This window comes from Doryrhamphus excisus, linkage group LG1, assembly GCF_037039965.1.
Source record: "Doryrhamphus excisus strain RoL-2023G ecotype Guam linkage group LG1, RoL_Dexc_Guam_v1.1, whole genome shotgun sequence".
In the NCBI taxonomy this organism is placed as follows: Eukaryota; Metazoa; Chordata; class Actinopteri; order Syngnathiformes; family Syngnathidae; genus Doryrhamphus; species Doryrhamphus excisus.
This window is the reverse complement of record NC_136357.1, coordinates 23,677,693-23,695,118: the sequence shown is the minus strand read 5'-3', so window position 1 is coordinate 23,695,118 and position 17,426 is coordinate 23,677,693. Positions and strand designations below refer to the sequence as shown.

The following is a 17,426-nucleotide window of genomic DNA, read 5'->3' as shown; positions in this document are numbered from 1 at the left end:
CATATAAGAAGGACTGGGAGAAATGAGGATTTGAACCAATGTACCTGTTGATAGGTCCTGATGGAATATCCTGACATGACTACGATCACATGACTGCTATCAGGGGAAGCAGAGTATAGAGGGGGAGGAGCCACACTGCTGTGCCCCAGCAGGGTGCACTGTATTCGGGCACACGCTCCGAGCAGCCGGTGTGACCCCCTACAGGTGGAAATCATTTCACATTATCACGAGCGCGGCCTGGGGCTGTTTTGGTTTTTTGACCTCACATGCCACAAATTTTTATCAGAAAAAGGAAAAATGGCGTGCATAACATCATAATATTAGAGGAATAATGATGACATCAGCATAAATCTGCAACAAAGCAACAAAGAACAACAACCACTCAAGTCGTTATTTTTGGAAGATTAGGTCGTGGTACAAGTTATATTGCCATGACAATAAAGTCCAAATGTTATGGGAATAAAGTGAAAACTACAGTACAAGAAGAAAAATGAAATTGTTGTTAAAATGAAAAAAAGCAGGAATTTGATGCTCATCAAGTCAAACTATTGAGAGACAGAATCAAACAAAAGGAATGTCATTTTAGCAGCATCATTTATGTATCACTACCTTTTAATCCCACATTTGGCAGCCTGAAAATACTGTAAACACTTATTTGTTGCCCCATCCTGGTGAATTCCTCCCATTATATTCCAATTTCTATTGTATTCCAACACGTGCTATGTTCATGGTGTTGCCAAGCTAGCTGAGGGTGGTTTCTGGGATAGAAAGGACCGTGTGCCATCACGACTTCACTTGTGTGTTAGGTTCATGGAATGAGTGCATTGCAGTCCAACGCTGCCAACCAAGTGTTAGTCGTTGGTACATTTGGAAGAGCTGATTGGCACTGTCCCACAGCTGGCTAAAATGTGCTGCTAAGGAAAGATGGGATTTGTATTTGTCCATGATAAACACGCTTAATTCCATCATTAAACATCAGCTAGCAGCCTGTTGTGCATATACTCCCTGGAGGGTGTGCAGCCAAACAACAAGGCGGGCTTATGCAGTCTAATGCGTCAAATCAAATAGCAACAAATATCCACTCTCTTCCCACTTGGAAAATCGTTTTGCTTTGAGACTCACACACGAAATCATACTTCCTTCATTCCTGGCCTTTGTCAGTTCTTGGTTGTGTGTTGCACGACATTTGTGCAGAAAGATTGCACAAATGTGCTTCTATAAATACACTCCTGTATGTTTACCGGCGCTGCATACAGTACGGTACTTCAGTGACTCTTCCCGCAGCGGCCAGGCTGTGTGGACATGGCATGATTTTCCAAGCAGAATGAAATGCAAAAGGCAGACGGGTGCACCACGAGACCAAGACATAAATGTATACAGATGGTGAAATACGCTGTGGATGACACTGCCTGCGATGAAACATTATCGGCGTGAGCCAACATGTCAGCAGTAAAACGGTGAATGATGTGTGGAAGATAAAGGTCACAGATGAGGGCCGCAACGTTATGTGGGGAAACTCTCTCTCGCTCTCCGAGCTCTCTAGCGCCTCCGGCATGAATGCCCTTTCCCACACCAGGCATGTGCAGTCCCATGTTTGCTTCCATGATGGTGCAAGTCTGCGTGCTTAAATCGCACGCTGTATGGCATATCCATCTCACCCTGCTTTGTTACATCCCAGCCCTGCACTGCTTATTACCAGCAAGTAAGCGTACGTCTGTCACTGGGACACTTTGGAAGTTGGGAGACAAGGATGGTGCTCCGGCACAACTTCCAGTACGATCCCCAACCCTACATACAAGTCATCCAAGTGATGGGGCTGTCCCAATCACTTGGAGGGCTGCCGATAACTAGCTAACGAGCTAGCTAACGAGCTAGCTAACGAGCTAGCTAACGAGCTAGCTAACGAGCTAGCTAACGAGCTAGCTAACTAACTACTGTAGCTGACTCACTGAATGAAGGGGAATCTTGTTGTCAGGATGAATGAAGTCCAGCCTAGAATGATGGCAGGTGACTGCACCTTTATACCATCTTTTCTTTCTTGATTCATCTCAAGCTCGTTGTTTGGGTGAAGGGAGTGAAACCAAGTCAATACAAAGCAAAGACAAAGATTAGCACTTTGCTAGGCAGCATACAGTATCAGAAAAAATGCCAAACAGTCAAAGTCAAAGTCAAAGCTGCCGTGAGTGAAGACCGTCTTTGAGCTAAAACACCTTTCATGCATGATCAAGAACATTTGACAGGCTGGAGTCTGAGGGTGTTTACATTTTGATGTAAAAAAAAGACCAAAATAATGATTTTTTTATCTGTAGTGAAAGTGTTTGATGAAAAAGGCTTCCTGGTCGCAACAGGGAAGCCTTTTTAAGAGCTGGCCATCCCGTGCTCCTATGAAACAATCATTAAGATTGCCAAAGCAGAAAATGGCTGACTTGAGCACCTGTCACGTAGCACGCTAATATAAGCTAGCTCAGGATAGCTGGAGTGCTGAGAGCCAAGGTCAGTGTTGCCGTTTGACTTTGTGCTGACTAAAAGCATTTACGTTGAATTGTCTGGGAGAGCACGGAGACGGCCAAACAGGCGTTTTAGCAGTTACACGTCTAACAACAGTATGCTAATAAAGGTGTAGGTCAAATACACCAACACACTCAACTGGCCTTGTTTGGATCATGCGGGGTCCATAAAAGCTAGGTGTCGTCAAAGACCATGCCCGTGCCCTCCATCCTGGCTGGATCACTGTCCTCATTACTGTCAGTCAGCATCAGCTTTAGCGGCGGCGGGCTCCTGCACGGCCCTCCTCTCCGCCCCGCCAGCGCTTCCCTGCCTGACTGCTGCCATGGCTAAGCATGGGAAGAACCCCTTCAATCCCCCAGAAAACCTAATTACTCTCCACTGGCAACCAAGGAGAGCAGAGCAGGAGGGGGGTTGAGGAGAGAGGAATCACACAAATGTGTACTCCACTTTCAAGAGACCTAACAATTATCCACGCCAGAAAGAGCGAGGAGGCTCCTGCGTTTGCAGACCGTTGATCCTTCGATGGAAGCATGAATGCTGGCACACATAAGACAAGAACACCACGCAGGAATCAAGTGCTCGGACCCGCCGCTAACTGGGTCACTTTGCTGCCCATTGTGATTGACCGGCAAACACAGTCCTTCACACGGTCCTCTTTTTCATCTGGACCACTTCCTCCCTGCCTACACCCCGCCTGCACCCCGCCTGCACACCGCCTGCACACTGCCAGCCCAAGAAAGCTCAGGTCAGGAACCTCCAGACCTCACCTCAGCACAAGGGCCCCACAAAGCACAACCACCAAAACCAAAGTCCTCACTCATAGTGCTACATGCCGCATACGGCATCTACTGTATCTACTGTATCTACTGTATCAACTGTATCTACTGTATCAACTGCATCCACTGCATCTACTGCATCTACTGCATCTACTGCATCTACTGCATCTACTGCATCAACTGTGTCTACTGTATCAACTGCATCTACTGCATACTGCATTTACTGCATCTACCGCATCTACTGCATACTGCATTTACTGCATCTACTACACCTACAGCATCTACTGCATCTACTGCATCTACTGCATACTGTATTTACTGCATCTACTGCATACTGTATTTACTGCATCTACTGTATCTACCGCATCTACTGCATTTACAGCATCTACTACACCTACAGCATCTACTGCATACTGCATCTACTGCATACTGCCTCTGCTGCATCTACTGCATCTACTGCATACTGCATCTACTGCATGTACTATATATACTGCATACTGCATCTACTGTATCTACTGCATCTACTGTATCTACTGCATCTACTGCATCTATACTGCATCCGCTACATACTGCATACTGCACCTGCTACATACTAGTGAATACTGCATAATGCATGTACTGCATATTGCGTCTGCTACATACTGCATACTGCACCTGCTACATAGTGAATACTACATACTACACTTACTGCATACTGCATGTGCTACATACTGCATCTACTGCACACTACATACTACTTGATAGTGTATATCTGTGATCTAGGCACAAGCATATGCGTGATGTACTACATGTACTAGAGCAGTGATTCCCAAAGTGTGGGCCGCGGCCCCCTGGTGGGCCGTGGCGGTACTGCAGTTGGGCCATGAGAGGTCATTAAAAATATGATTTTATTATTATTTTAATTTATTATTATTTTTATTTATTATTATTATTAATTATTAAGTTAAGTGCTCTGAGAATGCAGCCTTTCGCTTATGTACTGTTTATAGGACTGTTTTTGTACTGTTTTTTGATTTTCAAGTGGGCCCTGAGTTGGTAAAGTTTGGTAACCCCTGTACTAGAGTGTATATCTGTGCATGTGTCAGTACCATGTAGTATATGTACCACCTACTGGAACCTAGGTTCGCATGTGTACTGTATGTACCAGATGACATTTAGGGCGTAGTGGAACCTTGGTTAGCATGTGTACTGTATGTACTAGATGACATTCGGGTGTTGTTTGGGGGGCTTGATGTGCCATGTTGCATACCTTTGATTTTTGTTGATTGAGAATGCTATTTTGGTTTCCCAGCATGTTCTGCAGAGTAGACTGGCAAAACTGACAGCCACTCCATCTTAAAAGTGGATGCACCGCCGCCCCTTCATTCCGGCATAAGGAGGGGTACGCAGCATTCACCTCCCTCAGCTACATGCTAGCCTGCTAAACACCAACATGTACACATAACAGCTCATTGTAAAGACGTACCATCCATATCATATCATTGGCTGGTCAGTGTCGGCCATGTTTGACTGCCCATGTCCTGGTCAGTAAATGCCATGGAAATACTACACAGCATTCCCTCTTTTATGCTGGTTAATAAGTCAATTACAACAAAGTATAAATGATGGCTATGGCATTAAACACCAGTGTACCATCTCCTCCAGTAACATTAGAGCCCTGAAGACCAGAGGTAACATGTTTGTATCACCAAATATAGCAGATATAGTCAGAGAAATCGATAAGATGAGATAGACTCACTCACATATTAGCGCTCCCGTCTTGTTTTTTTTTTCTTGACAGCGTACTTCTAGTCTACTTCCGTGCAGTTTTAATAAGAGTAAATGAGCCATGTAAGATGTAAATACAACGTGTGCTGCAGCAGTGTCACAGTCAGTGTGTTCCCCAGGTCTAGGGAACCTTAGTGAGGAGACTTGTGCCTGTGTCACCAAACACCAACACCTAGTGGCCGACGTGCAAAACTACAATCACAAGTACAATGCTTCTTCTGCCACATAGTAGTGTCTTAATTCATGTACTTATCTCAATGAGCCGCTGTCATGCTTTCTAACGCTTCATAAGTAAATATTAGTATTATAAGTAAATATTATAAGTAAGTAATAATTATAAGTAAATATGCATATGCAAATATGTCTTTTCACTACTAATAGACAGTGGTCATGTAGGAATCTCCATAAAGGAGTGTTGATATCGCGAGGGGTTGCCGTAGATACCTTGGGTCAGCATGCAGCAGGTTGGCTATAAAGTGAAAGTGTTTGTGTCCGTTGGTGTGTTTAAAGGATGACTGCCAAGTCAGAGCGATTAAAGCCATCCTGTTCACACGCTAACTCGTTTTCCATGGAAGTCTCACTCCGAGCGTCAGTCTTCTTATGGACGTGTTTGTGACAATGAATATTTGCTACCAAGCGGCTGGTGTCGGCGTGCCTCCAAACCGGCATGTAAAAGCCATTTCAAATCCCATTTATCCTGAGAAATGAAAGCAATGTCTTTCCGGTGGGACATCTTGGTTATTTGCAGCTACACTACGTCAACTTTGGAAAAAAGGCAACTGCTCTTGTATTCATCTTGCCGCTGTGAGTGATGTGCTCGAGCAGGAATGGCCTGAAAAACGGAAGGTCTCATCAAAAAGGATCCCTCTTCACATGGCAAATATCTGGGAGGGCTCCTTGTCAAGCCCAACAAAAGATTGATATCACACTCTGTTCTGCACTTTTGTCCTTGATTATTCTTTCAGACTCATGCAGCTGTGAAGAGTCGGAACGGCAAACGGGTGCTTTTAATAAACTCCCAGAGACGTTGAAAGGGGGTGGCAGCCACAGAGCTTTCATTTAGCCAGCAGTGAGCTATGTCGTTCCGAATCAGGATCACTGGGAGATGGGGAATAGCATCATGCTAAATCTACAACAAATACCTCAACAAGGTGTAAGACAGGCTGCTGTAATCCCAAAAGAAGCCTCCGATAGACCCAGCCAGTCAGCTACTGGGGATCAACAAGGACAGGAATATTCAAATGCGGTATTCCGGCGCCGGGCACAGGCTTCCTCAGACATTTCCGTCTTTGCTTCTGGTACGCTGTCTCCAAATATATATTTATATACTACAATATTTCATCTTACCTGTCCATAAAGATGCAGCATTGTTCCTCATTGTTCCTCCTCCAACCTTGAACCACAACATCAAAACCTAGCATGCTACTTTATCCTGGAAGACACGTTCAATTGCCAACGCCAGATGACTAAATGTCCATTTCTCTTAGAGACTATTACAGTATCTCTTCATGAAATACTACACAAAGTACTCTGTTTGTCTGCGTATCATTCCACCACCTCCAGTGGCAACTGTGTTACTAATACACTGCTTGGGTCCCACTGTGTTATTAATGTGTTATTAATATACTACTGGGGACCCACTGTGTTATTAATACACCCCGTGAGTCCCACTAAGTTATTAATGTGTTATTAATACACTGCTTGGGACCCACTGTGTTATGAATGTGTTATTAATATACTACTGGGGTCCCACTGTGTTATAAATACATCCCGTGAGTCCCACTAAGTTATTAATGTGTTATTAATACACTGCTTGGGACCCACTGTGTTATTAATGTGTTATTAATACACTACTGGGTCCCACTGTGTTATTAATGTGTTATTAATACACTGCTTGGGTCCCACTGTGTGATGAATGTGTTATTAATACACTACTGGGGTCCCACTGTGTTATTAATGTGTTATTAATATACTGCTTGGGTCTCACTGTGTTATGAATGTGTTATTAATACACTACTGGGGTCCCACTGCGTTATTAATGTGTTATTAATATACTGCTTGGGTCTCACTGTGTTATTAATGTGTTATTAATACACCCCACGAGTCCCATTGTGTTATTAATACACTGCTTGGGTCCCACTGTGTTATTAATGTGTTATTAATACACCCCATGAGTCCTACTGTGTTATTAATGTGTTATTAATACACTACTGGGGTCCCACTGTGTTATTAATGTGTTATTAATACACTGCTTGGGTCCCACTGTCTTATTAATGTGTTGTTAATATACCCCATGAGTCCCACTGTGTTATTAATGTGTTATTAATACACTGATTGGGTCCCACTGTGTTATTAATGTGTTATTAATACACCCCATGAGTCCCACTGTGTTAATAATACACTGCTTGGGTCCCACTGTGTTATTAATGTGTTATTAATGTTTGAGTGTGTGGAAAAGATTAACGGCATTTCCTATGGGAAAAATGATCTCCGTTTTTGGTTTTAGACGGGTTCATAGCAAAAACACAGAAACCCCGGGGCTATATTAACTTCCCAGGGCACGCTTATTAGAATGTATTCAAATGTAAGGCGTGAATCTCTTGAACCGCATTGGGCAGGAGAGGCATGCGAGATCATAAAGCAAACAGTCCCAGAGAGCGATGCGCAAACCACAGGCGAGCGGATGCAGTGAGGAGACCAGTCAATTTGCCAGTCATAGAAAATGAATGCAAGATAGAGAGGAAATGAAATAGGCACATGGATAAAAAAAGAGCAGTGTGTGAAATGAAAAAGGAGAAGTAAGACATAGCTGCCAGCAATGGAGCAGCTCTGACAGGCTACGTTAAAAAAGGCAGCCACAGTCACAGGTGTCAGCCTGGAGTAAAATATAGGACAGCGCTTTGACATGATATCCTTGAATTACCTCAATCAATGTACAAGCATGCTAAGCCGTTATCTTCACTGACATGAAGAACATGCAGCCGAGGAGAAAACAGACTCTATCGTTGAGTGTTGTCACAGCTGGCTCTGTTCAGGTCAGGTTTATTTGTGCACGTCTGCTTTCGGCATGCCAAAATCTCCCAACGCCACAGCGACAACCAGAGCAGGGGGGCCTCCCGGGCCAGTCCCTTAGCGAGGTGCCCTTGCTCTCTAAAAAAATGGCGCTCCGTCCTTTCATTTCCATAACAAGCCATCACAACTCATCTCCCACTCAAGTGGCCACAGTCCCACTGGCAATTAAAATCATGCCGGGGCCTGCCATGACGCGACCGTGGCAAACAAAAGCGGCGACAGCAGCAGTAATGACGCCTAGCGCCGAATGGTAAATCTCCAGCAATGTCGCTGGGAGACGCTGCTTTGATTTCAACAGGAAACACAGAGCGCGTCTTGTCACGCGTGTCACCAGGAGACTTGCAGGGAAACATCAAGCCACAAGTGTGAGGTGGCTTGATGTTCCTCACACTGCGGCTATGAGCTGACGTGCTGTGGCTTTATTCCCACATGCATCCTGCGTGTTCTTTCTTTGTTGGCGGCAGGATTAACATAACACAACGTTGTGGAAGGGTAGATCATGGGCGAGTCACTAGATCAAAACGTGACCTCACTCGTAGTAAAATGTCTTATGGGCACGAGGCCTGGGATGATAAGAAATAAATGAAAGAATCTCGCAATCAATGAAAATGAATCAAGATACACCCAAACAGGCGGGAAGAGAGTTCACTCTGTGCATTGCAGCATCTCGATGGGTGGACGGGGGGCCGCTAGCATCCACACAGAGTGCAGAACACCCCTAGAAGTAATGCTATGGGTGAAGGAGGGTGTGGGCTTCTCCTTTAGAGAACAACACTTGGTGCCACTCTAGCTCCATGCAGAGGTAGCAGCATCAGTCTGATGTTCCGTCCATATTTCACATAAAACGACCAAACAAGAGACAAATATTAGCATTGAAATGGTGGCTTCTTCAAGCATCAAGGAGGAAAGGAGCTGCCCAATCTGCTAGGAAGCACTTTCCAATGCAGCATTCCCACTGAGCAATAGGGAAGTCATGTGACTGTGTCAGCCATCATAATGATGGCATGAGATGAACCAGGCTTTAGCTTAGCAGGTGATTCATTGATCCACCGCAGTCTATATTTACCTCATATTCATGACAGGGGCGTGGCTTTCTCAGAAGAGACTAGAAAAAACCTCCACTAATTGACATTAACTGTACTTCATTTCCTGTGAAGGCACACCATGTGCCCCTGTTCCGTTTGGACGTACTTTGTCCACCAAACGTCTGAGTACAAACATCTTCTGGGTTTGGTGGTACTTTGTCCACCAAACGTCTGAGTACAAACATCTTCTGGGTTTGGTGGTACTTTGTCCACCAAACGTCTGAGTACAAACATCTTCTGGGTTTGGAGGTACTTTGTCCACCAAACGTCTGAGTACAAACATCTTCTGGGTTTGGACGTACTTTGTCCACCAAACGTCTGAGTACAAACATCTTCTGGGTTTGGAGGTACTTTGTCCACCAAACGTCTGAGGACTGTTGGGATGAAAGTTCTGCATCTCCACTTCTACTTCTACTACTCATTCCCAGATGGAAACCTGGGTCAGGTCTGAGGTGGGCAAGATTGTTTTCATTCATGAACTGATGATATGATTTTGTTTTGTTTTTTTGTAAATGAGAAATATTGCAGAGGCCAAAAAAGAAGCAAAATGTCTGTCAGTTTTTCCAAAGTGAAAGAAATAAATATCGTGTCTGACCTCAGACACAAACGTAACAGCTCTGCTCTCGTGGAAAACGAAGGACAGTTACCAAACGGGATGCAGGTTATTAAAAACAACTCATTGAAAAACAAAATAGTCGTTGATGAACCGGACAAGGGATTAATTGTGTCGTCGGTGAACGGTTGTAGCTATAAAACGCCACATGGCATGATTGAGTCCCTTCATAGCCAATCAATCAATCAAGCATTGATTCCTTCGACCCGCCCCATGAACAGATATTGACAGATATATGACAGATATTAGAAAAGTACTAGCATGTGAAATCTTCAGCATCTGTGACGTGCAGAATATGAGCTTTTCTGCCATTTTGAACCTTGACCTTGATTTTGAACCTGCAAAGCAGCAGTCTATGGGGCTTGCATTACTGAGCAAGTCCATCAGATCCACGGACACAAGTAAGGGACACATACGGCAGCTGCCAATGCACAGGAGAAGACGGAGCTCATATCCTAGCCAGTGGATGCCACCGTTCTCCTTCATCTATTGTCCTTGCAGTGAAGAAGCTGCAGCTTTTAATTGCTGGCCAAATGCTTTTGTCTTCCTCCTTGGCGTGGAAGCGTCCATGTTTTTGGCCGCAGGGAGTAGCGGCGTCTGATAAAAGTTATCCTGTCATCCCGGTGCAAACACCTTCACTTGTTTACAGCCAAATGTCCTCTGTGTTCACCTTCACTTCCTGTCGTTTCCAGCATTAGTCTACGTGCCGTACATAATGCAGACTTCTGCCCTGCTGCAGCACTGGCTGCTAACGGGTTACTGCTGAGGTCATCCTTAGCTGTGAGAACATTACAGCTGATTGGTGCCGTCACAATTTGGATGCTCAAGCCCGTGTCGTTCACGCACCTGCCGAGCCGAGCCGAGCTCTTTTAAACTGGAACGGGGTCAATTCAAAAGCTGCATGTGAGCAGCCGAGCAGACGAGCGAGGGGTGGGGAGGTGCATGGCGCTGGAGGGGAAAAATGCTAAACAGGCAGGACTTCCTAAATGGGAAGCTGCCATTTCTTGGAAAACAAAGTTGCTCTGTCTGGAGAAACACAAGATATTTCTGTCTAAAAAGCCGAACTTGCTGAGGATGATGGCAATAAGTCTGCTTCGTGGGGAACACGTTGCCGCTAATCTCCCATGAAATCACCATCTTGCCTGGCTTTGGAAGCCAATGTTGATGACACGTGAAACCTAACGACTCCTTCATCAAGATACTTTCTGATGCACAGGGAAGAAGAATCGTCAAAAGCCCTGCTAGTAAACGACACAGGCTTCACGTTCACTGCTGGGGGGGGTGTGGTGTGAGAGGGCATGTCAACAAAGCCCTTGACTGTACTGCTGCACCATCTGCACGCCTTGCATATTTAACTGTCAATGGAGCTGCTCGGGACCAGCAAGCAGGAAAGAAAAAGATCATCATCAGGAACAACAGCCTGATTGCACTTTTCTTTCCATGCTAATTGTGACAATGTGCATCCTCCCAATCCATCCTCCTTCTAGACGACCTATGTCACTCTGTCACCTGGGAATTTGGCTATTAAAGAGACACTCTGCCGGCGAATGCCATCCCAGGCTATTCATCATCCATCCACGTCCTCCAAAGCTGAAGACAACAGGACACGAGCATTCTATTCTTCCATATCCAAGTCCATCACTGGGGGCGTCCCAATCCAATGTGGATATCAATCCAATATCAGCATAAAAATAAATATCGGATTACATCGGCCTGCATCAAGTCCATTCTAGAACTCCAGCACTTCTATCCACTATGCAGTTTCCCACACAGGCAGGAAGAGAGTTCACTCTGGGCATTGCTTTCAAAACCTCCATGATGCAGACTGCCCCCATTGTAGACAACAAAGTATGTCAGTACTCAGGGCTGCTCTATGTGTACTGTACCAGAGGTGGAAAAGTGGGGCACCCCCAGGAATGGGTGCGCCCATTTCAGGTCCAAGCACCAGGATGTAGGCCAGTAGCGAAAGAGAGCAAGTAAAAGGAAGAGATCTTTTCCAATGTGCAGAGCAGAAAGCAGGTGAATGGAGAATGGAGCCAGACGAGGTATTTCTCTAACGCAAACAGACAAGCCCTGCCTCTTTGAATCCGCCGAGTGGCCACAGAGAAGCAGGTACGCTGGTGACACGAGACATAATCATTTTCCCCAAGCAGGCCTGGTGAGCAATTTCTCCTTACCTTAGGCTGGGCGCGACGTGGAAAGGCAACCTTAGGATCAATCTGAGGGAAAAGAAAAGAAAAGGTGATGTTAGGATATTCTCCACTCTAATCCCACAAAACCCCCCAGCATGCAATCTGTCCCATGGGCACCCGACTGTAAGCAAGAATAAATATTAGCATTGTCCGCCACCAAATTCATTCTCTGGCACGTTCAAACGGGGCCGCTAACTTAGCCCAGCCTTTAAGGTTGCTAATGCTAGGACATGCAGTCTGCTGAGAACTACAGTAAAGCTGCTTTCCAAAAGACATCATCGCTTCCTTCCATCGGCCACCGTAGGCGTACTTCCTTTAGCCCAGGGAAGCAAAACCTGTCAAACCAAAGACTTCGATTAAGCTCATCCCTCGCTACTTCCCGCTTTGACTTTCATAGCTTCATTCTATCATGCTTTTACCAAAGACATTGATAAACATAAACACAAACAGCCTGACAGAACTAGACCACATAGACCACAGCCTGCCGATAGGCCTAGACCACATAGACCACAGCCTGTCAACAGACCTAGACCACATAGACCACAGCCTGCCAACAGACCAAGACCACATAGAACACAGCCTGTATATAGACCTAGACCACATAGACCACACCCTGTATACAGCCCTAGACCACAGCCTGTCAACAGACCTAGACCACATAGACCACAGCCTGTATATAGACCTAGACCACATAGACCACAGTCTGTCAACAGACCTAGACCACATGTACCACAGTCTGTCGACAGACCTAGACCACATAGACCACAGCCTGTCGACACACCTAGACCACATAGACCACAGCCTGTCGACACACCTAGACCACATAGACCACAGCCTGTATATAGACGTAGACCACATAGACCACAGCCTGTATATAGACCTAGACCACATAGACCACAGCCTGTCGACACACCTAGACCACATAGACCACAGCCTGTATATGAACGTAGACCACAGCCTGTTGACACACCTAGACCACATAGACCACAGCCTGTATATAGACGTAGACCACATAGACCACAGCCTGTTGACACACCTAGACCACATAGACCACAGCCTGTATATAGACGTAGACCACATAGACCACAGCCTGTTGACACACCTAGACCACATAGACCACAGCCTGTATATAGACGTAGACCACATAGACCACAGCCTGTATATAGACCTAGACCACATAGACCACAGCCTGTCGACACACCTAGACCACATAGACCACAGCCTGTATATAGACGTAGACCACATAGACCACAGCCTGTTGATAGACCTAGACCACATAGACCACAGCCTGTATATAGACGTAGACCACATAGACCACAGCCTGTATATAGACCTAGACCACATAGACCACAGCCTGTCGACACACCTAGACCACATAGACCACAGCCTGTATATAGACGTAGACCACATAGACCACAGCCTGTTGATAGACCTAGACCACATAGACCACAGCCTGTATATAGACCTAGACCACATAGACCACAGCCTATCGACACATCTAGACCACATAGACCACAGTCTGTCGACAGACCTAGACCACATAGACCACAGCCTGTTGACACACCTAGACCACAGCCTGTATATAGACGTAGACCACATAGACCACAGCCTGTTGACACACCTAGACCACATAGACCACAGCCTGTATATAGACGTAGACCACATAGACCACAGCCTGTTGATAGACCTAGACCACATAGACCACAGCCTGTATATAGACGTAGACCACATAGACCACAGCCTGTATATAGACCTAGACCACATAGACCACAGCCTGTCGACACACCTAGACCACATAGACCACAGCCTGTATATAGACGTAGACCACATAGACCACAGCCTGTTGACACACCTAGACCACAGCCTGTTGATAGACCTAGACCACATAGACCACAGCCTGTATATAGACCTAGACCACATAGACCACAGCCTGTATATAGACCTAGACCACATAGACCACAGCCTATCGACACATCTAGACCACATAGACCACAGCCTGTATATAGACGTAGACCACATAGACCACAGCCTGTATATAGACCTAGACCACATAGACCACAGCCTGTTGACACACCTAGACCACATAGACCACAGCCTGTTGATAGACCTCGACCACATAGACCACAGCCTGTATATAGACCTAGACCACATAGACTACAGCCTATCGACACATCTAGACCACATAGACCACAGCCTGTATATAGACGTAGACCACATAGACCACAGCCTGCTGATAGACGTAGACCACATAGACCACAGCCTGTTGATAGACCTAGACCACATAGACCACAGCCTGTATATAGACCTAGACCACATAGATGACAGACCTAGACCACTTAGACCACAGCCTGTCAACAGACCTAGACCACATAGACCACACCCTGTATATAGACCTAGACCACATAGACCACAGCCTGTATATAGACGTAGACCACATAGACCACAGCCTGTTGACACACCTAGACCACATAGACCACAGCCTGTTGACACACCTAGACCACATGGACCACAGCCTGTTGATAGACCTAGACCACATAGACCACAGCCTGTATATAGACCTGGACCACATAGACCACAGCCTGTATATAGACCTAGACCACATAGACCACAGCCTGTATATAGACCTAGACCACATAGACCACAGCCTGTGGACACATCTAGACCACATAGACCACAGCCTGACTATACACCTTACTGGTGTAGAAGACTGCCTTCTACACCAAGGTTGCCTCGATGTGAATGTCATTCATCAGTGGGACTAGGATGATGATCTACATGAGCGAGTCACGTGTAAAACATCATTCCTACACGATCGCTCATGAAGGAGCAGCAATCAATTCATTGACTCGATGAGATCAATTTCTATTCATCTGAACGAACAACTCCTTTCATTTCAAGTTTCATTTCATTTCACGCAAACTTTCCATCTTGAGTGCTAGATTTTATTCAGACCATTTGCTGGCCAACTTCTGTCTCCTCATTACCTTCCATGGCAAAGCTCTACGCCACGTTCAAGGAACAGCATCCCTTCATTTGAGTGGCCAATGAAGCATTAGAAAGCTCATATTCATTATGCTGAGCAGTGTCTAACAATCTCCACACCACAAGTCATGCCAGACCTGCCAGGAGATGTACAAACACTCAATGTTCAAGTAAGAATGAGAAGAATAACAACGTTGGCCTGGCCGCAGTCATTATGGTGGCGCCCGGCTGTTACTGTGAGCGGGAATCACTGATTGAATATGACAGGGAGAAAATGAGAATCCTGGGCTGGTGACGCCTCCAAATAATAAGCAGGATGCATCACATGAACGCCTTTCCCCGTCTCCCGCTTGTTACGTTATTAGCTTCATTTTACCCATTAATTTCATTGCTACCAAGGTATGTCCTATTTTGGGGGGGGGGTGTCTCATCAACCTTGCACTGACAATTAAAGGACTGCATGCAGCAGATTACAGCATGTGATATATTATACCCGCCTCTTCCTGCTTGGACTACGTATGACATAAGACATTCCTTATGGGCAGCCATGCTACTCAAGTCAGCTATCACTGAATGGACTCATCCCTCACTGTGCTGCAGCTTTCCCAAAAATAATGAATAAGTAATGGCTGTTTGTGGTTGACTATTACGCATTATTATGTTATTATTATTAGTCCAAAAATATAGAACCTGATGGCTGAGACGGACATGCCATGGCCAAGACAGACACCCCAAGGCCAAAATGAACACGCTGTGGCCCAGACAGACACCTGATGGCTGAGACGGACAAACCATGGCCGAGATGGACACGCCTTGACCGAGATGGACACGCCATAGCCGAGATGGACACGCCATGGCCAAGACAGACACCTGATGGCTGAGACGGACATGCCATGGCCAAGACAGACATGCTATGGCCCAGAAGGACACCTGATGGCTGGGATGGACACGCCATGGCGAAGACATACATGCTATGGCCCAGACAGACACCAGATGCCTGGGATGGACACGCCATGGCCAAGACAGACAGGCGATGGCCAAGATAGATACGCCAAGGCCGAGACAGACACCTGATGACTGAGACGGTCATGTGTGGAAGTGGTGGGATATGGGCTTATTTTTCCCCAGACTTTCGCAAGTTTAGAATAAGTCAATTGGAGAGGCTAACTAGTTAGCTCAATAGCTTGCTATGCTAGCAGCGGCCGTCTGTTATGTCCCTGCAGTGACCCCACAGCCTGCACAATGTGATGTAAAGACCGAATAATTAACGGTGACTATAGGGATGTTATGACATGTCTAAAGGGCTCTAATCATGGTAAAGCCTATAAAGGGGTTTCTATGCTGTAACAACGTAAAATATTCCAATATATTCCAAATATTGAATCCTATTTCATGGAAATTGGCTTATCGTGGTGGAACCATTCAGCCGCCATAAATGAGGGACGCATGTACGGCCGATCACAACAACATGGCTGCATTTAGCGGCAGAGTGGAGAGCCTACACGGTCTAGACTCTAGACCATCTGTATCGGCCACTCAGACCCGGCCAAACTCCTCAGCTACGTGCCGCCCCGGCCCCAGCCTCCTGCAGCACACCCTCCCCTCCGTAACGGCCCACAGATGAGAGCATCAGATAAAAACAGCATGCACTGCTGCACTTCCTAAAAAGAAACATGACAGACCAGGGGTGTTAATGTCAAAATCATTTCATAATAGTAGCAATGACAATAATATCAAAATAAAGAGACAAAAAAAGTTGGGGACAAAAAAAGTTGCCTCTCTTTATGCAGAAAAAGTACCAAGGCTGTACCATGGGGTACCTGTATATTGGCACCCCCACATACTGTATACTGTAGCAGTAGTCACACACACAATCATAAAGGTTATGGTTTCTTTTCATTTTCATTGCAATGTTTATGTCTGTCCTGCATCTGATATGCAATTCCGGGAGTAAATCGTGAGCGTTGATAAAAGTTATTCCTTTACTGCAGACGGATCCCATTTAAGAAACGCCCCCCTGCTGGGGAAGAGAGCAGAAAGGAAGTGAAGGAGAGAAGCATCTGCACAGCTCAATTAAGCCCAGCAGACTGACTAGCTTTGAAGGGAAGCCATGATGCCATCGCTTATTACTGTTATCTGTGGAAATCAGCTCAAAATGAGAAATGAATTCAATAACAGCCGAGTATGGCAACCCTGCTTGTAATGAATTTCATTTAAAGATTTGTTTTAGCACTTAGCCTCAGGCTTAACCAATTGAAACTCAATTACTTTGCGCACCTTGTTTGAGCAAAGACAACACCTCATGCCCGGAATACCAAACTCCACTACGTTCTAAACTCCTGCATCTCACTGGGACCTTGTGGGGAGGGGGGGGGTACGGGGGGTTGGCACATGTTGGTTACTATCTTGCCATGTTGCCATGCAGCCCCTT

General features: G+C 45.8%; 1 protein-coding gene across 7 annotated transcripts in view; it reads right to left on the bottom strand.

Moving 5' to 3' along the window:
* The window catches only part of msi2b (musashi RNA-binding protein 2b), a 274,616-nt gene that overhangs the window by 246,948 nt on the left and 10,242 nt on the right, over positions 1 to 17,426 (bottom strand). For all 7 annotated transcript variants that reach the window (XM_058077481.2, XM_058077483.2, XM_058077480.2 and 4 more), the window contains exon 5: positions 11,999 to 12,040. In XM_058077481.2, coding sequence (XP_057933464.1) covers positions 11,999 to 12,040 — 42 coding nt within the window. The remainder of the gene's footprint in view (positions 1 to 11,998; positions 12,041 to 17,426) is intronic.